This window comes from Talaromyces stipitatus, genomic scaffold, assembly GCF_000003125.1.
Source record: "Talaromyces stipitatus ATCC 10500 scf_1105507295555 genomic scaffold, whole genome shotgun sequence".
In the NCBI taxonomy this organism is placed as follows: domain Eukaryota; kingdom Fungi; phylum Ascomycota; class Eurotiomycetes; order Eurotiales; family Trichocomaceae; genus Talaromyces; species Talaromyces stipitatus.
In genome coordinates, this window is record NW_002990116.1 from 1,560,189 (window position 1) to 1,582,606 (window position 22,418).

General features: G+C 48.5%; 4 protein-coding genes across 4 annotated transcripts, besides 2 other annotated features; 1 reads left to right on the forward strand and 3 right to left on the reverse strand.

Annotated features, from left to right (window-relative positions):
* Positions 1-67: 67 nt before the first annotated feature.
* TSTA_116790 (conidial pigment polyketide synthase PksP/Alb1) lies at positions 68-6,668 on the reverse strand (the record flags this gene model as incomplete). The annotated part of the gene is made up of 4 exons (XM_002481837.1): positions 68-1,720; positions 1,788-5,972; positions 6,028-6,319; positions 6,370-6,668. The coding sequence occupies 4 exons, from the start codon at positions 6,666-6,668 to the stop codon at positions 68-70; spliced, it is 6,429 nt and encodes a 2,142-aa protein (XP_002481882.1).
* Positions 6,669-9,475: 2,807 nt separating this feature from the next.
* Positions 9,476-9,499: a microsatellite.
* A 145-nt stretch (positions 9,500-9,644) lies between these two features.
* On the forward strand, positions 9,645-13,675 carry TSTA_116800 (SH3 domain protein (Cyk3), putative; the record flags this gene model as incomplete). The annotated part of the gene is made up of 1 exon (XM_002481838.1): positions 9,645-13,675. The coding sequence occupies one exon, from the start codon at positions 9,645-9,647 to the stop codon at positions 13,338-13,340; it is 3,696 nt and encodes a 1,231-aa protein (XP_002481883.1). The 3' UTR covers positions 13,341-13,675.
* A 104-nt stretch (positions 13,676-13,779) lies between these two features.
* TSTA_116810 (exopolyphosphatase, putative) lies at positions 13,780-15,321 on the reverse strand (the record flags this gene model as incomplete). The annotated part of the gene is made up of 2 exons (XM_002481839.1): positions 13,780-15,100; positions 15,131-15,321. 2 exons carry the CDS (start codon positions 15,319-15,321, stop codon positions 13,780-13,782), a joined length of 1,512 nt encoding a protein of 503 aa, XP_002481884.1.
* Positions 15,322-15,559: 238 nt separating this feature from the next.
* Positions 15,560-21,297, reverse strand: TSTA_116820 (PHD transcription factor (Rum1), putative; the record flags this gene model as incomplete). Its single annotated transcript, XM_002481840.1, has 6 exons — positions 15,560-17,029; positions 17,089-19,751; positions 19,810-19,904; positions 19,970-20,779; positions 20,836-20,884; positions 20,947-21,297. 6 exons carry the CDS (start codon positions 21,295-21,297, stop codon positions 15,922-15,924), a joined length of 5,076 nt encoding a protein of 1,691 aa, XP_002481885.1. The 3' UTR covers positions 15,560-15,921.
* A 467-nt stretch (positions 21,298-21,764) lies between these two features.
* Positions 21,765-21,798: a microsatellite.
* The last annotated feature ends 620 nt before the right edge of the window (positions 21,799-22,418 follow it).

Sequence of the window (22,418 nt, forward strand, 5' to 3'; positions counted from 1 at the left end):
GAGACCACGAAAAGGAAGTAAGTAGATATGAAAATAACGAAAATTGTCCTTGATCAGACGGGGCCCATTAGAAAGCATTCTTGATAAAGCTAGACAATCCACCGGCTTTACTACCGTCCATCATTGTGAAATGATTTGCTTCATGCAAGGCCTCGATTGAAGCGACTTTGTGTTTACCGACCAGCGTGTCCCAGCCATTCGGACCGAAGTCGGTACGATCATTGAGAAGCCAAAGCATTTCCCTAGGATCGTGGCTGCCATCCTCAGATGGTGCAGGGCGAGGATCACTAGGCTTGCCGCAGACACCATCCTTGGCCCAGACGAGATATGCCTTTGGTAGGCGACTCTCATACTTGGGATCGTTGCTTGGGAAAGGAACTGCCTCGTACATGTCTAGCGCATCGATGAAAGCGAGGAAATGTGGTAGAAGCCATTTTGGTGGAGGTGCCTTTCCGTCACCGAAGATCTTCATGTCGTCAAAGAATTTATACAGCCTAGGAGGCAATTTCTCGAGACCAATTGGGAATGGAGAGTCAAGGAAGAAGATTCTCTCAACTGTTTCACCTTGCTCGATAACAAGCTGACGGACTGCATCGTAAGCGCTGATTCCTCCGGCTGACCATCCACCTACGTTATAGGGCCCCTTCGGTTGACGACGGCGCATCTCGGCCACGTATGAGGCAGTGAGATCTTGAAGGGCACAGTTGAGCTTCTCTGGAGTCTTCATATAAGGACAGTTCAATCCATAAACGCAGACATCTGCAGATATTTTGGGGAGTGTTGCATAGGAAGTTGACGAGCCAGAGCCGTCAGGGAAGAGGAACAGTGTATGTTTGGCCGTCTTGGGATTTCCTTGTAAAAGAATAGATGTGGCTGGAGGGTGTTGAAGTTTGGAAGACAAATCCTCTGGTTGAAGTAATGGCGCTGACGTAGACAACATAGCTGACTTGGGCTGCCGTATGGGAGCTTTTGGCTTCAAATCAAGAGCTTCTCCAACCTGGCCCATTGTTGGGTTCTCAATGAAGAACTCGGATGGCAAATCCAGACCGAGAGCTTCACGTAATCTTCCGAGTACAGTCAAAGATAGCAAAGAATCCATACCCATCTCACTGAGGTTTGCTTCCCCAGTCAACTCCTCTGCAGACACTCCGATTTCTTCAATGAGGGTTTGGCGGATGGTAGCCAGAGTCTTGTCTTCTTCTAGAGATGGAGCAACCTTCATAGGTGGAGGGTAATCTCCAGGGGTTCCGGGAGTAGGTGGTTCCGTTAACCCAGAATCGTCGAATACAGACGACTCTGAGGAGGATTCGCTGCTATCCACTGGGGTTGCAGACTGCATCAAAAGTCCTTTAAAGTCTTTGACAGTTGGATAATCCATGAAGATACTGGATTCAAGATCGAGGTTGAGCTCTTCACGGAACTTTCCGGTAATAGTCAAGGCGAGAAGCGAGTCAACACCATAGTCAGAGAAGACAAGGTCGTCCGAAAGCTCTGCTTCGGACAGGCCAACCTCGCTAGCCAATATCTTGAAAGCTTGGACAAGGACACTGGGAGCAGGAGTTTTAGGAGCACTACATTTGACTGCCTTTGCAATGGGCTTTGTCTTTGGCACGGTGACAGGAACAGGAACTGGGCCCTTTGTCGCTGGCTTGGTTACCTGTGCGGTACCGCCTGGTGGAGGAAGGACAGTGTTGAGAATCTTGCGCGGTACTCCTTGGAACTATAACCTTCAAAGTTAGAATTCGCCATGCCGGATGTCGTTGTGGGAGTGGATAAAAAATGCTTACCTTTACCCCTCCGTATACAGCTATGATTTCATTTTCTTCGAAAACATAGACATCACCGGAATAGATTGTGCCCTGCCAGGGCTGCATCCTAACATAAGTGCGGTAAGTCGCATCGGCGGAGAACTTTGTAGCACAACGCATCGAATCCCAGCCATGATTGACGTAGACAAAGTTGGCCGAATCAGTTGCATCGTTTGCGTTCATAGTGAACCCGGTAATATGGCCTATACTATCGATCCAGAACGGGTTCCGGTGGAAGTTTGCTTTCTCAGCCTGGAATTTGACCAAAGCAGTGGCCTCGTATTGATCGCTGTCTAAGATGACATCTCGCATCGACTTGTAGTTCTTGTCGTAATCGACCAGTGCCCCAAACAACTTGTAGACCATTCCACAACCAAGCTTGTTGCTATCGCCGTTAGCAACATTTTGGAAGAGCCGATCAACACTTCTGTGAATAAGATATGCATTGCGCTTCCATTCCTCTTGTGCAGCTTCGACATCAAAGAATTTGACAATACAGCTTGCGTGATCTGCCATCTTCTTGCCTTCAGGAGTGACGGAGTAGATCTGCATGGATACCTGTCGGCCATCCCAATCAGCAGTTGCAGCGGCCCGGAAGAGCTGAGGCCCGGCGTTCTTGTAGATTAGGGGCTTTGGAACGGCCATATCAGCGACATCAAGACCAACTCCTTTGAGCTCGGGTTTGAAGTTGACAATCAAGTATTCTGCCAAAGTCTGGGCAATGTCGGCGTATAATGAAGAGGGGCAGAGAGGAGTTCCGTTGACCTTATGGCCCTGAATAACAGGACACAAACGGGGATCAGAGATATCAGTCTCGGTAATGACAGTTGCTTTATTTGCTTCACCGATGCTTTTGACGATTTTCTGAGCAGAAATTGTGAGGTGTGAAGGCGCGGGGCTAGTAATCTGAGGGACTGGATCGCCACCCTTTGTCAAACAGAAGTCGTTCTTGTAATCTATCCAATAATTCTTGTTATCCCAGCTGTAGGCTGGTAGGTGAAGTACCTCATGGCTTGATTTGAAGTCTTGATAATACTCCTTCCACTGTATATCAATGCCAGCGATATATAAAGATGTCAAACTCTGGGAAAGCACCTTCCATGTGTCTTCATTCCTGCGCAGCGAGGCTACCGTGTTTGCCTGAGGGCCAAGGGTAGATTTTATCATACCAGAACAGACCGTGTGAGAACCAATTTCAATCCATACAGTCTTGTCCGTCATGAGCTTGGCATGTCGGGAAGCCTCGATAGCTGCGAGGAAGTTGACAGTCTCTCGGCAATGTCGACTAAGATACGTTCCACTGAGTTGCTCATAGTTCTTCTCATTGATCACTTCTCCGAGAAGGGGAGATACAAGAGGGATTGATGGCTTGTGATACTTGACTCCCTTGGTCACCTTGGTGAGCTCCTCCAGAATTGGCTCAACCTGAGAAGAGTGGAAGGCAAAGGGCACTTTCAATTTGGTGGCCTTAATTCCTGCAGCAACGAGCTGCTCAGCAAGAGCATCAATATTCTGAGAGGTAGCACTAATGACGGTCTCACCAGGAGCATTAATGCAAGCGACTTCGTGCACTCCTGGATTGAGGAAAGGAGTAATCTCGCTCAAGCCAGATCTCACTGCCAGCATTGCATGAGTTCCAACCTTGCACTTCTCTTCCAGAAGTTGGGCACGACGACCACATAGGTAGATTGCATCAAAAGCTGTCAATGCTCCAGAGACATAGAGAGCAGCATACTCTCCAAGGCTGTGACCCATGACGAACGTAGGACGGACATCCCAAGAAATCCATAGGTTCGCTATGGCCATCTGCATACAAGTTGTTCCCAGCTGCGTGATCACCGGGCCGAATTCTTCAATAGGTACACTGCCATCAATTAAGGAGACAAAAGATGGAAATCCTTGACTCTGAGCAATTCCGTTGAAACGTAAAACATCAGAACGGAACTGCAAGAATCCCTCAAAGAGCTGCTTCCCCATGTTGGTGTATTGTGCTCCTTGCCCAGTAAAGACAAAACCGGCACCCGATGCGACAGATGGAGCTGTGCTAATGGTTTCTCGGCTAGCTGCTGCACGAAGAGCTTCTTGCACCTCGCTAACCTTTGTTCCAGAAACCATAATGCGGAATGGGTGATGGATACGTCGAGCAGTAGTAGTGTAGGATAGCTTGGCTAAAAACTCATCCTCCTTCATGTCAGAAGAGTGCTTCTCGATCCAATCTGAAAGGTTCTTTATGTTGTTCTTAAGCGAGGCTTGACATCTGGCTGAGACTGCAACTGAGAACATTGAGCGCGGATCGGCAATGGTAGCAATTTGGCGATTTGGTGCATCTTCTAAAAGGAGTGCAGTGTTTCCTCCGGCTGCAGAAAAGTTATTAAGGAAACATCTGCGCAACCCTGACTCCGGCTTTACCCAAGGCGTAGGCTTGAAAGCAATATGGACATTGCGTTCCTTGAGATCTGTCGGGAAATTCTGGTTGATCTTTGTTTTGATTCCACAATGCGGAGGAATCGTGCTTTTGCGCATCATGAGCAATACTTTGATCAAGGACGCAACACCCGATGCTGATTCTCCATGGCCGATGTTTGACTTTGCTGATCCGAGGTGGAGGGTTTGCTCTGGCTTTCGACCATGATCAGGAGCGAATGTGTCAAGCACTGACTTCATCTCAACCGCATCACCAGCTTGGGTGCCAGTTCCATGCATCTCAATGTAGCTCACGTCATTGGGATGAACATCGGCTTCATTCAGAAGTTTGTCAAAGATAAAAGCCTGAGCACCGACATGAGGACGTGTCATTGAAACAGCCTCGGCGGAATGGTTCGTGTAGGCTCCTGCAATTACAGCCTGGATAGGATCATTGTCTGCAATCGCATCTTCGAGTCTTTTGAGAACAACAGTGCCTACACCATCCGCACGGCAATAACCGTCGGCTGCGTCATCAAAGGTATTGCAATTTCCCGTGCGAGAAAGGAAATGGCCTCGGTCAAGACCGGCGTGGTTGTCGGGGTTAGTAAGGATATTCGTGCCTCCAGCAATGGCGGCATCACAGTCGTTCCTCCACAATGCATTGCAAGCCATATGGATTGCTGCCAAACTAGAGGAGCATGCAGTATCCACGCTGACACTCGGCCCACTAAATTTGAAGTGATAATTGATTCGTCCGGGAGTGAAAGCACGATTACCGCCAGGGATAAAGTAGGTGTCAATGTCTTGACCACTATTAATTTCACGGTAGTCATCACTGGTTATGCCGTAGAAGATACCAACACGGTCCTTCTGCGTAGAGGGCGTGGAGTCAGGAACAAAACCTGCCATCTCTAACGCTTCATACGCCGTGACTAGTGCCAGCCGCTGACCTGGATCTGCCTGAAGTGCTTCCCTTGGCGACATATTGAAAAATCTGGGATCGAAAAGGCCTGGCTCAGGAATCCAACAACCGTATGGCACTTGACTGGTGTTGCGCTTCTTGCCAGTAAGATCGACGTGCGTCTTCCAGTTCCACCGATCAGGAGGTACCTCTCTGTGAACATCAAGGCCTTGGTAGAGGATATCCCAGAAATGCTCGGGACTTGGTGCATCTGGGAACCTTCCGGAGAGACCGATGATGGCAATTTTGGATTGTTCGGTCCTGCCTGTTGTACTTGGGAACTTTCCAGGCTTGGTAGAATCACTGAGTGTATTTTCCAGAAGAACTTCAGAGATTCCAGCGCGCTTCAATGCAGACACAAGCCCTGAAGAAGCCGAAGTTGCGACAGGGAAAATTGTACATGTAGAGACGGATGAACCCTTGATAATGGATGAATAGCCATCAAGAACTTTATCCCAGCAAAGCTGCTTGAGAAGAATCTCTTCGACGGCAACCCTGAGCAAGTCCTCAAAGCTTTCTGCAGCAATTTCATAGCCAGTGGTACTGGATAAGACAGGAATGCGCGAACAGTAGTCTTTGAACGAGCCGTGGTTTGTGGTGTTCAGTGCCCACTCCACATCTTCCTGCCCATAAAGGTGCGGTGCATGAAAGGGTGCATGAACTGCTACTCTGAGAGGCTTGGCGTGCTTTGATAACTCAGAGTCAATAAGTTCTTCAAGGACCAGAGGAGGTGCACTAATCGTAAGTCCATTATAGCTGACAGCGCTGACATAAGGTCGAGATGAAGGCGAAAGACCCTGGATGAGTTAATAAGACGCACCACTTAGTAGACTTTGCATGCATAAGACGTACCTTTTTCTTGCCAAATTCAGTAATGAGAGCAAGAGCTCTCTCCTCACTCACTCCTGAGATTACAGCAGACCAGCTTTGAGAGCGACCATCATATTGGCCGACGTAGTTACGGACTTTGTAGGCGCATAGCCCAAGTCTAAGAGCAACAACGACAGCTTCGACAGCTAGAGGAATCAATTCTCCAATGGTTCTTGATGATGCTATTGCTGCAGATGCAAGCAGGCCAGTGCATAGCCCAATCACATAGCTTTCCGAACCTACAGGATAAATCTGGCCGCCATCTCCGTAATAACTACCTTCGGTTAGAAGCGAATAGTTTGAAAAGTACAAGGATTATCTTACCTAATAAAGGATCCCAGTTGATAGATGATAGTTAATGCACTTTCGAGAGCAGGGTTTGGTCCTGACTCCCGATATCTCGAAAGTAGGCTGGTAATACTGGTGAAACGAGGAAATTTGCGACGGTCAGAAGGTGGAAGCTGGGTTACTTCATGGCGTAAAGCGAAGGAGCATCTTTCTAGAAAGGATGTAACGAAAGTGTTGCCTTTTGCCTGGAGGAGACGTCGAAGTCCAGAATCAAACTCGCTTGTCTGATCGCCAAAGACATAAGCCCAACTTGTCGAGCCCATCCCGGCTCTCATACAGGACTATTGTGGATTTGCGTAACTTTGCTGATAATGGATGTGGATCTCCTTGTCACTGGTAGCCCAAATGGTTGACTGATCATTCAATAAACAGTACTGCCGAGGGTCTAAGACGGAGACCATAGATTTTGCAAGATTTTCCTCTTGATAGCACTTAGTGCAAAAAACCCTCATGCCCTAGTTATTATGTACGGATATATCTGTGTAGAAATCAAGGAGAGATATTAATGACGTTAGTCCGACAAAATTGCAAGCGGTAACGTCAAGTTAAGGATCCATCAAGTACATGGACAAGATTCTAGAATTGCGTTTTATCCTATTTGAGCCATGTAATATGGCACGTATTGCCGAATGGGGAAAGTCTGTGACATGAAGGGCCATCGGAAGGCCCTCAGGTCCGATTTGCGGCGGTGTGGATAACATCAAGCTGCGAGATACCACCGTTACGATGAGCGATCCATAGGAGCAAGGAAACAGGCTGTTGATCTGTCGACCTGATTCGATGGTCCAGATCGATATGAACACCTACGGACTCATGGATCGCGTTCTTAACCCCAGCCATAGCCGTGATGGACCACATGGTAGCTCTCGACTTGTATACACATGATCTCGGATATCAGGTAGATCAGTATGCTTGAAAATGCAAACAGGTTGATAGGTCGAGGAAAACGGCAGGGGTTGATCTATAGAGAAGGAAAAATTATTGGTTATTATGTGAACCCGCATGCGGCGACGGGGAAATCTGTATTGGAAGTTGTTGGGGCCCTGGCGTAAAATACGGGTAACGTATTACATAAATATTGGCATTATTAACTAGTACTCAATCCGTTATTACGCAAAAATACCATAATAACGCTGATGTCACGTGGAATTCAGTAGCCCTACTTTTACATATTTCCTCCCATACCATTCCTCGCTGAAGAGAACTGATGCGCTCTGTTCACTCAATCAGAGCCTTATTCTCTATGCCTTGTATCTTCAGTGAGCATCTGGTCGTCCTATCCATTGGAGCCGGTTTAGGCCGGTTCATGCAAGCTACGACACTTGATAGATGAGTTATCTCCTTTCGTGCATTATATGGCATGCGATTATTACTTCAAGATCGAGGGCTAGATATGAGCCTCTTACATGACGTAAACGACCATTTCAGAACTGCTCTTAGTAGCTAGGGCCTTTCCTTTCATGCGAAATACTTAAAATCTCGAGGGTCCTAGTCCATGCATACAGACCAGTATTAAAAGTGAGACTTAAAATGAAACCGCCACTAGCACTACCTCATTCACTTTCTTTTTCATGTTACGCACAATCCAAAGGAAGCTTTTGCGAGCCTTGGAGAAAACACGTCAATCGTAATCTTTCAGAACCAAGTTCATTACATGCTCTAGGAGTAATTGAAGAAGGGATGCTTTGCTCCTCGCACAGCAAAGCATGCATGGGATGACTTGGAACACGAGATGAGTTTCAATTTCCAGCTTTTCCTAGTTAGTTACCAACAGTCGGCTACATGCTGAGTGCCCAGTGACTTCAATCCGTCTTGATGGTGAGATATAAATAGCTACCTAAATACTATTGGCTGAATCGTGACCTGTGGAATGTGCCCGATTGCCGCATTTGGAAATGAACTCTGCAACCGGATGCAGTGCACCCCGGAGACATCGGGGATATTATTTCAATATATTCATCGGGAAGCCTAAAGTACAGGATATCACAATTGGTTTTATCGAGAATGATACGTTGCATTTCCAGAAATAGGTTATCAAAAGGGGGAAATGCCAAGTGATATCTTTAGAATATCAGTAAGCTAGGTGTTTCCTTCCGTTCGATCGTCAAGACAGTGCCCCGACTCATCAGACCACTCGATTCAAGCACGAAATGCAAGCTTCTAATGGAATGATGTCTGTATTGTAAGACATTATGTCACCAGATGCTGGGGAGATTGCACACCCTCATTCAGGGCGATGGCTTCAACGTTGGTTCTTCCCTATTTTTTGAGTTGGAACCAGAACATATATTAAAACAAACAGGCTGATAGGCCATAGACTTAGGAATGGTTCGGTTGAGGCCATTCCTAAACGCGTCATGCTTATCCCCATTACCTGCGAAAGTGTTCATGCTATCGCTGCTCAATCTACTTGTAATAAAGTGGCGAAAATCGAGACTCCTCATCAATGATCAGTTTACGAAATTGCTAATCTTCATTTTCCCGCCTCACAATCCTTACTTCGAGTCCTCTGCACGTATCTCGACAATGTCTCGGTTGATTAATGCACTTGGCCGGAACGGGATGTGTGTACACAGGTAGTATTCGGTAGAAACATTTCGAAAAGAAATGACTTAACACGTCGGCATGGTTGGAGACAGTTGGAGGGTCTCGATGCGATGTTGATGATAGAACAGTGAAAAAGTAAACTGTACTGAGTAGATGCAAAAAGAGCGGAAGATCTCTCGGGCCGAGATCGAAGATAAGCTTATCGATAAGGCAACAAGGCTGCCAGCCGCTAAACCCAAACAGGTGCAGCGTAAACACAGGGCACAAACAATGAACCAGGCCAAGCCCAACAGGGCAACCAACACTGCTCTCTCGAATCTCTCACTACATCTCTCTCCGAATTTATCTGACTCGAGTCGAGACTGAAGAGCCCGACCGTCTTAGCATTATTCGAGTCTACCGGCTTCATCGCATCATTCGCTACACAGCATCAGACAATGGCTCGCTGAGCTGGCTCATTGATCACTCATTACTATCCTTGTTATTGGTACCGCCGCCCTTCCTCATCTTCATTCTCCGTCCAGCTATTACCTTCCACACACACACACACACACACACAATAACGACGTTTACAGCCAGTCAATTGCTCTGTATCACAGTTAATATCAATCGCGCACGCTCGATACATTGGGGAGACGACACCGCGATACTTTATCTGCCTCTCTGTTTGAGTCGTGTAGGCAAGCGACTGTGACAGTATCGCTATGACACCAGCACTGCCGACAAAGTTTCCATGCTGGTGTCGAGCGATTTATTCATGGGGAGGGGAGTCGAAAAGAGATCTTGGATTTGTTGAGGGAGATCTGATAGAATGCCTCAATGCCGGTGACGGTTCATGGTGGATGGGGCGTTTGCGCCGTGATAAACGGATGATGGGGCTGTTCCCTTCGAACTTTGTTGTGGTCCTTGGGGAAGATTTCGTGCCTGTGACTCGATCCACTACAGACGCCTTGACTCGAAATGATAGTGCGGATTCTCGCAGTCTTAAAAAGCAACGAACGGTCTTCCGGAAGCCATTTCAAGCACACAGACACGCGGTAACTCCAGGGGAGGCCAATCGACGAGCTCGAGAAAAACTATCAGAGACACCTTCCACAGCGACCTCTCGGGAAAATACACCACCGCGATCAATTTTACCGCAAAAACCTCCACGAACACCAACCACTGCAATCAGAGCTCGCAACACACTGAACAGACCGCCGTCGCAGACAGTATCCCCAAGTCCCGCTGAGAATGCTCGTGCGCCGTCACCAGTGCCTCAAACGCGCGACGACTTCGTCTCAACCGCACCTTCCTATCCAGTACCCTCGAAAATGACGCTTGAAGACGTCCCTTATGTTCCTCCGCAACCTCCAGTGCGCGAGGCATCCCCGTCTCCTCCACCTCCGCCTCCACCTCCTCATCGAGTGGCAGTAAGGAGCCAGCAGCATCGTATGAGCATAGCGCCTACGCCAATCGAGATGAATAACCGTTATACTGTATTCGCCAAAACGCCACCTCCACGTGAAACATCTCCTCTACCTCCCAGTCTCTCACCTGGCCATTCACCTGGGCACTCGCCAGGTGGCCACTCGTCAGTTGGTCATGGCAACACTCCCTCACCGCTAAGAGATGCCATGGAAGATGTGATGACTTCTTTGCAAGACATGGGTCTACCTCGTGGCGCCCCATCTCCTTCTCCTACCCCCCAATTTTCTAATCCATGGTCACCCGATGCATATAACGAGATTCGAGCGACGAGTCCACGGCCTGCCCGACCTCGGGCGAACACATCCTTGGGTTTCGGCTTGGACAGCGAAGAGGATATTGATCATGGAGTAAATAGATTTGATGAGCAACAAGCTTACGGTCAGAGATACTATGACGGACCCCCTCAGTTCAACAACTATGTACAAAGAATGGAAAGTCGACTCAGACAACTTCACGACCAGTCAGATCAGTCGACCCAGGATAGTGAAGATGATGTTGGACCACCACCGCCGCCGAAACAACATGGATACCATGCTAGGCATGACTCAATTGGTGTACCGCGGCCTCAGTTGCGGGCGCGAAAATCTGCAGTGGAATTGGGTAAACAGTTCTTAAACCGTACAATGACTAATAAATCCAACACAACGAATTCTTCAAGTGGTGTTCAGAGCACTTTCACGACTGATACAACTAGTACGAACACCACCGCCAGTTTGATGAGTGGAACTTCAGCCGGTCAGTTCAGTGCAACGAGTGCGGGAAGTTTTGCAAGACATGGGCAGGCAAAATGGGGCAGTTTTTCGGCTGAGCGGCCGACAACGGGAATGGATAGTTTAAACAGAGGCATTTTTAGTGACCTTGAAAGACCGCTGACACCAATCAGTGGCATTTCTTACCATTCCAGCCACAATACTTCCAGGCAAGGCGCTCAATCTGCTGTACCATGGTCACCCAGCAAAGATCTGAATGATTCACCTGGAGTCTTCGGTGGCCTGTCCACACCCAAAGTCAAGAAGAATGGATTTCTTAAGCGGTTCCTTGAATCTGCCAAAACTGGGGCGGCAACTGCTCGAAGCAGCATTCAGTCACCACATAGTGGTGGGTCCCCGTCACCCACCAAGCATCGATTCACTCAGTCATTCGGCTCGTCACGACGCTCAGAACAGAATGCTTCGCAGCCAGACCTAGGAACCAGCAGTTCCATTGACTGGGTGCAAGTTCGACGTGATGTGAACCGAGCAAGCACGCCAAGTCGAAATGAGCGTATTGAGCGCGCGGAACGCTGTCAAATGATGGACCATCCAGTTATTTACGCCGTTGAGGAGCTTTACGAAACGGCAGAAGGAGATGAAAGTATCGATGGTCTCCCACTTAGCGAGCCCACGAATTGGGGAGCCATTAACCTTAACCTAGTGGACAAGAGCACACGATTTATTAGCAGTCTGCCACCCTTGACGAACCCAGCCAGTTTAGCTCAAGGTTACATCTGTCGACCATATAAGAGCGATGTCCAGCGTTTAAGAGCCATCTTCATCTGGGTCAGCGAAAAGATCGCGTGGGAGGAACCATTGGACGAAAATGAGGTGGACTTGAAACGCGTGATTAATATGAAGCGCGGATGTCCTCAGGACGTTGCATTTCTTGTCCAGGAAATGTGCTCTGCTGTTGGACTGCATGCAGATATCATCAAGGGCTACTTGAAGAGTCCCGGAGAGCTTCTAGACCTGACTGCCCTCTCCCGACCGAACCACTGGTGGAACGCCATACTGATTGATGGTGAATGGCGATTCATGGACTGTTCGCTGGCGAGTCCCACAAATCCCAAACGTAGTCAATTCGTGACAACGAACTCTCAACATGCCGAGAGCTGGTATTTCCTTGCTCGACCTCTCGAAATTTGCTACACACATATTCCTCTTCATCCTGAAGAACAGCATATTTGCCCGCCCATCTCTCCAGACGTTCTTTTAGCTCTGCCTCCAGTCAGTCCAGCGTTCTTCAAGAACTCGATGCAGATACCTAATTATGATACGAGTCACATTCGCATTGAAGGTTTGGACATCATGCAACTACGCATTCTCGTTCCACCAGATGTTGAATGCGCTGCTGAGGTCGAAGCCCCGGCGTTCGCCCGTGATGTTGATGGTGACTGGTTTGAGAGTGGAGATGTTGTACGCAAACGTGCGCTCGCTCAGCCCGATTGGATTCGCGGTCAGAAACGCTTCACGATCAAGGCACTTCTCCCTGGTGATGAAGGACAAGGCGTACTCAAGATCTATGCAGGCAAGAAGGGGTTGATGCATTCAAGCAGAGACATTCCTCATCCACTTGCTGTCACGTTGCCAATTCTGCACACCGGAGAGAACCCCCCGTACGAGTTCTTGCTGCGACACCCAACTCCTCATGCACAGCGTCATGATCTGTACGTGATTCAGCCGCAGTGTGGCAAGCTGGCAATCAACAACACTTTTGTATTTGCCGTTCGGCAACACCCAGCCGCGCCGTTTTCAAAATCCAGCAGTGGGGATATCCCGGGTGATGGGCGGGTGTCACCCTCAATTATGCGTCCATCCAGTGCCCTGAGCATGGTGTCCAGCAGTTACGGTGGATCCGTAGCTTCTAGTACATCATTAGACGGCTTTACGGCGAATACATCAGTTGTGTCATCAAGCAAGTCCACATCGAATCGAGATAAGCCCGCTAAATTAGCCATACAATCGCCATCCGGGAAGATTCTGCGTCTCATGCGCAAAGCGGACCATATGATTAGCACGACCAACGAGAATTCCGATTCATTGACCGAAGGCACTCCGGACGGTAGCGTATGGGAGACTGTTATAAAGATTGGCGAACGCGGCGTTTGGCGCGGACTTGTTTTGGCAGATCGCAGTGCGCGATGGTGCGTGTTTTGCGAATGGGAGTCTTACTAATTTGCATTTCTTTTGCCCGGTTTGGTTCGACATACAACTAGAGGGCTTCGGCGGTTTATCTTTGCTTCTTTCATTTTTATTTTTTTTCAAAGACCTTTTCCTTGTCCCGTGTTCATTTACCGGCGCAGGAACGGCGTTAATAGAGCGAATGAGTCTGTCTCATTCCATTGTCCATTGCATTGCAATTAGCGGCTTTGCTTGAAAATCTTGTTTCATACTTCTGTTTTTATCATTGTTCTCCATTGCATTATTTTTCCCCCTTGTTTGAAGAAATCTTTGGGATTAAGATGCATGGATCTTCAAGTTTTCTATTTTCCTCCACTGACGATCAGGAGTGTGTCGATATTGGTTCTCTCTATGTGTGTCTGTACTTGATCAGTCAAATTTTGTCAGAATTGGATACCATTTGCATCTTCATATCATACGTATACACAGTGCATCACCCCGTAAAGGCTCTCCTAAGCAGTGGCGCAACTTGCTTCCTACTTTGAGAAACATTCCCTTGTTTCCATATGTATAGACGACCAGAATATTCGTGACTACCTTCGATGGGGAACTCATTCCACTTTTGTAGTCCCAGTTGCTTCTTCGCTGTATTGGCGAATTTTTCGAGAGCGTCGCTGTTGTCATCTTCAAGGCCCCAAACGAGTAGTTCTCGTGCAAACCGTTCTTCTTTGCCATCGTCTTCTGTATTGAATGCCGTCATTACAGAAATGACATCCAGATGCCGTTCCAGCGCAAACTTCTTCAACTTACCCAAGAACGACTTCAAGTTGTCATCCGCGGTGGTTGATTTATCATCTTCATCCTCCCCTTTGTCAATAATCCAGTTCAGCGGACGAACCACACTCGCAATCCCGATAACTTTCTTGTCACCGGATGGCGTGGTCTCAGTCCAATCCTTGTAGTCTCGACCAAGCATCTCGTCGACAGTCAACCAATCCAAACTATGCGCCTTCGCATATTGAATTTTCTGGAAGAAGGAATCTCTATCCCATTCTTTCCCGCCCCCACCAGTAGGAGATGAAGATGAGATTCTTTCCGTGAGGAAGGAAGCAGCCTCGCGATCAACATCGGTCACTTTCCCTTCGGCTGTGAGGTTGGTGGTGTCAATCAGGATAGAGGCAAGCGCAAGTTTGGCTAGTTGGACTTCCCAATCACCCTCCTCACTTCCTTCACTAACGTGTTGCCGCTGCCGTTCTTCATGCACTTCGGAAGACGAAACAGGCCACAACACACGCTCTCGAATCTCACGAATAACCAAACTAGTACACGAACCAGGTCCGGAAATAATAACCCGCGGACTCCCCTCCGGCAACCGTCCCAACGGCGGCACAAACCCTTCGTCGGGACGATGATCGATACATCCAGTGACGGTGAAAGAGACGAGATCCGAAAGACCATCTATTGAGCCTTTGCCTTGCTCTTCTTGCGGAGATGTCTTGTGCGGAAGATTGTTCCAGTCTACCATCACACAGTCGAGCTCCAGTTTGTTTCCCATCTTTTTGGGCTCTGCATCTGTATTCACAACATCTGGAGAAGATAAAAGTCCCTCCCGTAGATCAGCGACGGTGAGAATATGCTCTTTGAGCAATTGTACAATCCCATCCTCTCCATCCTTATCCCTCTTACCCTCTGTTGAAGCAGTAGATGAAGAAGACGATGAGACAGCAAGCTCCAGCGCACACGCGAACTCAGGCCTCAATCTCCTCAATCCCGATCCACCCCGTACATCCGTTAAATTCACCAAAGGCACATACCTTCTTTTTTCGGCCCGTGAGAAGAAATACGAGTATAATATTGCAGATATTATAGAATCAAGATCTGCAGACTGGTTACCCAGTACATATATCGGGCTGTATGTTGTAATCCCATTTCTTATCGTGGGTAGAAAGTGGTGGCGGGCATGTTTGAGGAATGGGAGTAGGCCAGATGAGGTGATATGTGATGGGCCGAGATTCATACTTGTATCTTGAGGCATTTCTTAACCAGCTCTTGTGTCTTGGTCCAGAGTTATGAGGGGTTTTCCAGGTTAGTTGGAAATCAGAAGATATGGACAGTCATATCCAAGGGAAAATTGATGTCACCCAGGACATTAAAACCTTAGAAATAAATAGTGGGATTTTGAGTTACGGCCCGAAAAATCAGGCACCAACTTAAGAGTCTACGAAACAATTCATGTTTGGATCCAGACTTATCGAATGATAATAATACATTGATATCTCTGGTAGATCTGCTATAATCATACACACATCATCTGTCCATCTTTTGATGACAAGTGTCATGTGAAGAAAGGAAGATGTATCAAGCAAGAAAAAGTTCTAACAAGAAACAGTACAAGCAAACAAGACATTGTCATAAAGAGAAGGACAGAAAAAGACAATCAGCAAAGAGCTTTTGCTGGAAGAAATTTTGAACGCCACAGGTATAGATTTCTAATTTCTCCGCCCGACACCAACCGAGAAAAAAAAAAAAAAACATACTCTCGTAGATACCATTTCGTAAATAGCAAACGCGTCTTGAAGCAATTCGAAACGTCTCAATGCCGCTTTTGGTGACTTCTTGTGGATATTATACACTCTTAGAAGCCATCGCCGTCTCTATCGCGGGTCTCGACGTCATCCCCGGATCCGGATATATTGCCATCGCCTTCAGCGTTCGAGTCGTGTCTTTCACTGCCGTTGCTAACATCAAGAGCCTCCAGGGCTTCGTTGGCGTGAGTGTTTTCCATCGGCTCGACAGTCTCCGGGTCGTCGTTTGTTAGATCAGCAAAGACGTCGGTCATCTCTTGGCGAGGTGGGCTGCTACCGAAAGGATTTCCAGTATCAATGCCTACCCCCGGGCCGCCTTCCTGTGGATCACGAAAAACAGAGGGCCCGCCAAAGAGTGGTTGGTCCAACCCTTGCGGTGATGAGCGCGATGGGAATGTCGTAGAATGACCAGTAGCATGAGGAAGTAAGGCAGGAGCAGGCTCTGGTGTCGACGATAGTCTGAATGATGGACTGGAATCCTGCCCAAGATTGGCGTAGCTGCCAGAAAAAAACGGTGTAGACGAGTTCTCTAGGCCAGCTCCGTTCTCTCCAGGGGTATCCGATTTGTAGTCCGTCGTACCGCTACCTCCAGGTTGCGATGTACGACCCGGCTGAGAAGCATCCATAGACTTGCGCTTTCCGGCTTGGATAGTCTTGGGTCTGAGGTGCGCAGGGAGGTCTTCAACGCGGTCTACCCCTAGCTGTGCCATAATCTTTTGACTCTTCGTGGGACGTGGTTTCCGTGTTGAAAGGGACTGCTCCAGAATTGGGGGAGGTTCAGGGGCCACCGGTGCCCATTTGTGAATTTCTTGACGGAAGAAGTTCGTCTCGTAAGCGAGTAAAACTTCTGCCCCTTCAATTTTGCGAAGATAAAAGATCAGAGTTGGGACCTCCTCATTCGTGGTGCATGCAGCGTTGGTGAAGCTCTGAAGAAACTCCCGGAATTGCGTGGCTTGTTTCACGATGCTATTTAAAACCTCCTCTTCGTCCGGTTGGAAGGGCAAATTGGCAATCTCCGCCTGCCACTCTTGCAAATCTTCCAGCTTGGGACGCGCGGCATCACGAGGGATTTTTCGTCGCCAATCACAAATTGGGCATGTGTATTTGTCGAACTCCTTGACCTTGCCTCGTGCAATCTTCAGGCACTTGCCGTGATACCTAAATACTTTGTCAGCTTCAGTTCTTGCTCATAATTGCCAAAGTAGCCGGGGACCAACCATTCATGACACAGCTCGCATTCAATCATCATTCCTGATTCCGGTAATCTGCATATGCAAAAAACATCTCGCTTTCGTGACTTCGCCTCAAACCAGCTTGCAGATGGATTCTCCAAAAGACCATCAGGAGTGTTGTCACGTGAGGAAGGTTCGACAGGTGGGCGACAGCGATCATCTAGATCAAAACAGGCTGCATTCTTTTTCTCAACCACCTCCATATAGGACTTCAGAATGTGTAAAGGCGCATTGGCTTTTCCAAATAGCTTTTTGCCCTTTCGCATCCAATCTTCGTGATGTTTTTGTTCGCGTTCGAGATCTATCACTCCGATTGGTCGACTATTGAGCTGCTCGAGCGACTCCATCAGTTCTCGCACTTCTTTGTAGGTAGGGCGTTTGCGAAGGTCCGGGTCTTTGGAACGTTCGTAAAGAGATCGGATATGGTTCTGAGCGTCACGCTGCTTGGTCAAAATGGCTTCGACTTGGGCTAGAGTCTCAGGAGAGACAGGAAACCTTGACGCCTGAGCAGACAAAGCTTCCAACTGCACATAGTGAACAGCTTCCACAGAAATCAACTCCTTGGCTTTGGCTTCCCATGCGTCACCAGAACGACGAAGTTCCTTGAAATGTACCAGGTCTGGATCATTCTCGGAAAGGCCTAACTCCTCTCCTTGCTGAATGAATTGATGGACATCGTCGAGTGTGAGGTGCTGCTCGCGTTTTACGTGAGACTGCTCTCTCCACTTTATTTGCTGAAGCAGAGTTTCGAGTTTTTCCACCTCGGGCAAGTCGACATTGAAATTCCGACTGGATTCGACCAACTCTTCGATCTCGGAGGCTGATCGTATGTTGGAGTTAAGGGCGAGATGGACCTCCAGGCGGAATTTCTCGATTTCGTGGGTCTTCTCTTCCAGGGCCGCCATCTGTGGACAGTCGAAGGACAGTTTATCAGCTTCTGAAAGTAGAGCGTGGATGTTTTCCACTCTGCGAAGCTCACGATCGCGTTCTTCAAGCTGTGCGGCTTTCGAAGTGCCTTTACGCCAGGCTTTCTCATTCTTCCTGCGGTTCTGTTGCTTTCGCGTGATGTAGTTGTTGGCTTCTTCAACCCACTTGTCGCACCGCTGAACAAAAGCCGCCAGGTCTTGAAGGCCGGGCAAGTGATAAGGGATCTTCTCACCTTCGCTTAAGAGGCTATGGAGGACCTTCAACTGAGGTTTCGCTTCGTCCTCCAGTATTTTGTCCAATTTCTCAGTCCATGCTTCGGGTATCCTAGCCCGGTCTCGTATCTTTTGGACCAGGTTTCGTAATGATTCATCCGTCATTCGATATCGCAGGGTGTGGTGTGAACCGAGCATTCTCTGTTCAAGAGGCTCGTCACAACATTCGTACATGTCGGCGTGGATCAAACAGATAGTCTTGCCGGTATTGTCACAACGGAATTGGGTAAGATATGCATAAGCTTTGCAGTAATGACACTGGTACTCTTCTTCCGGGAGATCCTCCTCGTCCACGACATACTTCAATTTACAGTCCGCATCATTGGACCAGTCACTTCCGTTAAACTTACATTGATGCCGAGCGATTTCCCGATGGCGGGCAAGGAAAGAGGCACGATCAGACTCTTCGCGACCAACTGCACGTTCTAGTGCCGGTGCAAGCCACTTGGCAGTCTTGATGGATGTATCTCTAGCTGCAGCTGTCATTAGCAGTTCATCATGTGAAAAACACGGCTGTCTTCTGAATGCTTGCAACCGTTCAACACCGAGGGCACCAAACGGTTCCCAATCAGTCGGAGCGAAGTTAACGGCCTCGTTGAAGTTGAAACCATGATTGAAACCGGCATGGTACGCCTGGGGAAAGGTAATAACAAACTGGCCAGCTCTCTGATCAAGCGCATAGACATTTACACCAGCCTTCTTCAGTTGATCAGGTGGAAGAAGAGTCACCAACTGGAACAGAAGGTCGGGTTGTGTTTCGAAGAGCTCCGGAACGGCTTGCCGCATCGCTGCTTCAAAGGCCTCAGCATCCTTCCCAGGAATACCGTACCAAGTCTTGGTAGCACCGAAATGTTGGTAATTCGCAGAATAAGCGTAGTGGTCTTCATTATGCCAGCAGAAAGTGGAAAAGCACATCCCAACGTAGACCCATGGCACAGTCATACCTGAAATGTCAGACTTGATATGCCTGAATAGAGAATCGCCGTAGAAGGGTAGCACATTCAAGTTCCAGGGATCTTGAGAATATGGATCTAGTGGGTTCCTCTCAACTGTCGGGAAACCACTGCCGTGGGTTGTCGAGTGAATATCGGCCCCGTACTCAACCTCCACGGTTTCCGTCAGGCTCTCGACCAGCCTCCAAAACTCGCGCTCCACGTCGTCCTCGGTTTCACGGCGTTGCGTGTTCAAAACGGGGTCAAAAGGCATGCGAGGAGCGAAGTAATTCTTTTTGAACGCATTGGCCTTTTCTTGAAATTGCTTCAAGGAGTAAACTCCGCCTTCCTCGAAACCGAATTCGCCAGTACCGACAAGACATTTCGGGCAGTGCCAATCATAATCAGGATCGGCATTTAGAGGATTCTCGAGACAAGATTTGTGGTAGCCGTTTTCGCAGCTGTCACACACGAAGATGGTCTCGGGGTTGTCTGTCTTCCCACAAGCCTCGCATTTCTGGAATTAAAGGTCAGTTTAGTTGATGATTTTCAATCAAAACCAAAGGGGTACATACCTCGCCCGTTTTACGTGTGCCACTCTTCATTTTTCCTTTAGGTGGGGTGGGACGAAGAAGACTCATGTGAGAGCCAGCAACTGTGGGTACACCATCTGTGCATAGATCTGTTAGTGGAATAAGATCAATAAGATGGTAACATGTCATTATTTACACGAACCTTTTCGGAGTCGCTTGCTTCTTCGGCCTGAAGCGTCAAGTTCATCACTTTGCGAATCAGCGGCAAGGCTGTCATGGCTGATGGTACGTTTGAGTGGATGAGACGTATGCCCATTGGTGACCGGGGTATGCTTTGCTTCGGCCTTATCCTTACCCGGATATGGCGCGATACTTTTGGGAGTGGACGTGCCATTTTCATTCTCTCGTTTGATCGGGGGAGTATGATTCACCGCAGCAAATGATGGTGAACGGTTGATAGGCGTAAACCCTCCTGGACGATTCACAGCGGTAAAACCCGGCGTCGGGCGAACAGGAATTTCCGTTGCAGAGGCTTGCTGTTCCGACACATGATCGGTCTCAATTGATGCGTTGAGGATGTTGGAAGCTCGTACGGCAGGAGAATCCTGGCGCGCATTTGATGGAGTAGCGGACATAGGTCGCTTTGCTACCGGCGAACGATTAGGTGACGGCGTATAGGGCCCTCCTTGTTCGACCTCAAGCTGTTGCTGCACGCCCGGTTTGGCAACACGGAGATACTCTTCGTAAGGTTGAAGCCACCGTTGGTATGAATTCTTCAGCGACGTCGAGAGCGACGACATGATCTTGCCGCTGTAGCCTAAATCGCGCCCAATTTCGGCCCATTTTTTCAGCTTGCAGACCTGATCGAAGCCACCACGAACTTCGACTGCTTTCTTCAGCTTGTATAGATCGAGAGGTCTCTTGTCGACGCTGGGGAACCGGTTGAGGTTGGTGCCGTGTTGCTTATGGAATTTCGCTAGCTGATCGAGGTAATTCAGATTCGCCCGGGTACCTGGGGTTGAGTCAGAACGTGGAACCTGGAATATCTCGTCAAGGGCTGAAACATACCTCCCTCGACTGAATTTAACTCCTGACGACGGGTTTTAAAATGAAACCTCTGTAGTGTAATTTGTCAGTATGCTTTTTTTTTGCAGATAAAAAAGAGTAGAAAAAACGCACCTCTGTATCTACCGCAAATGGAGGGTTCCAGCTCTCGGGTGGTATGATTCTGCAAATTCCGTATTTGGCTCCTTCTGGTGCAATTTTTCGAATGTATTCGTTCGGGTCTTTGAATTCTTCCTCGGTGGGACGGAAGGTAGGGGCCTCCAATAGGCCATGAGCACGGACACGATTTGTTGGTTCTCGAGCAGCACTTGGTTGGCCACGTCGCTCAACGGTGGAAAGATCCAAGGGTGCAGACCGTCGAGCACTCAGTGGCACATTGTGACCGTAGGAAGGGTAGGAGGCATTCGTCCGCTGCCGGGGGTTGTTCGCTTGCGCATTTGCGGGAGTGGTCGCGGGGGCCACCATCTCTTACTCGAGTCGCTTCGAATGGCGCCGGATATCGATGGGAAGACGGTGGAGTACGTTGTCGCTTTCCAGTTCTATCGAGACTGAAGAGGAGGAGAGGACGGCATTGGACAAGGCGGTGCCGTACAATTCCAGGATCAACGACAAGGTGTAAGACGTTGACTGATAATGACGTAGAGTAGAGAAAGACGTAATACAAGTGGTCGGATAGTCTTCGAGAGTGATTAGCAAGGCGAGTGTGAGGTCTCCCAGCCTGGAGATCGAAGAGAATTGAGGGAGGGAGGGAAGAGAAAGAGAGCAGATTCGGGACGGGAACCGTGGAAAGCGAGCAATATGGTCTAAACTGGGTTAGAGTGGTACGGAGAGAGGGTTGAGCCAGCTAGGCTGACAGCTCACTGGGCGGATTGGTGACGGCCAGCTGGTAAACCGACAGGTCGAACAGGCAGTAGCCGACAGTTGTAGATGGGGAGAGAGAGGGAGAGAGAGAGAGAGCGAGGAGAGTATAAAGAGGAAGAAGACCGAGAGAGATGGGGCAGATTAGTGTTAGCGTCAGTCACTCTAGCTCCGAGTCGTTTGGGCTTTCCCTCATTGGGAATTTTCTACATTCGCGGATATGATAGGTCGTTCTTTCCCTGGCAGCCCCGGCCGGTACCGAACAATAATAGAGGTACATTTGATGATTCTACACAATAGTAAATACTAAGATGATTGCTATATTACTGAGAATGTCATCCCAGGAACAATAGTTGGTTGATTGATGGCGAGAGATCTCACTCCCACAGGGGCAATCCGATCTGATAGGACACATGCCGCAGTTGTACATATCCTGCAAACGGAAGGCCGGTACAAAATCACTCAATAGGCACCAAGTCTCGGGAATGCTTATGATAAGTATTGGAGTGTAATAGCATGTATCATGTGGAAGAAACACAAACAAGGCTCTTACATCCTTGCCCTATCGTTTTCTTTGTCGTCGGCTCCAAAACAAGATGGGGATGATGATATATAAATGTAGGGCCCAGGGGTAAAAAGAACGCCCGGAGCATGATAACATCCGAGCGGAAATTCAGCCGCAATCGAGTCCATGTGATCATCGCACTTTGATGTGGTTATTAATAACC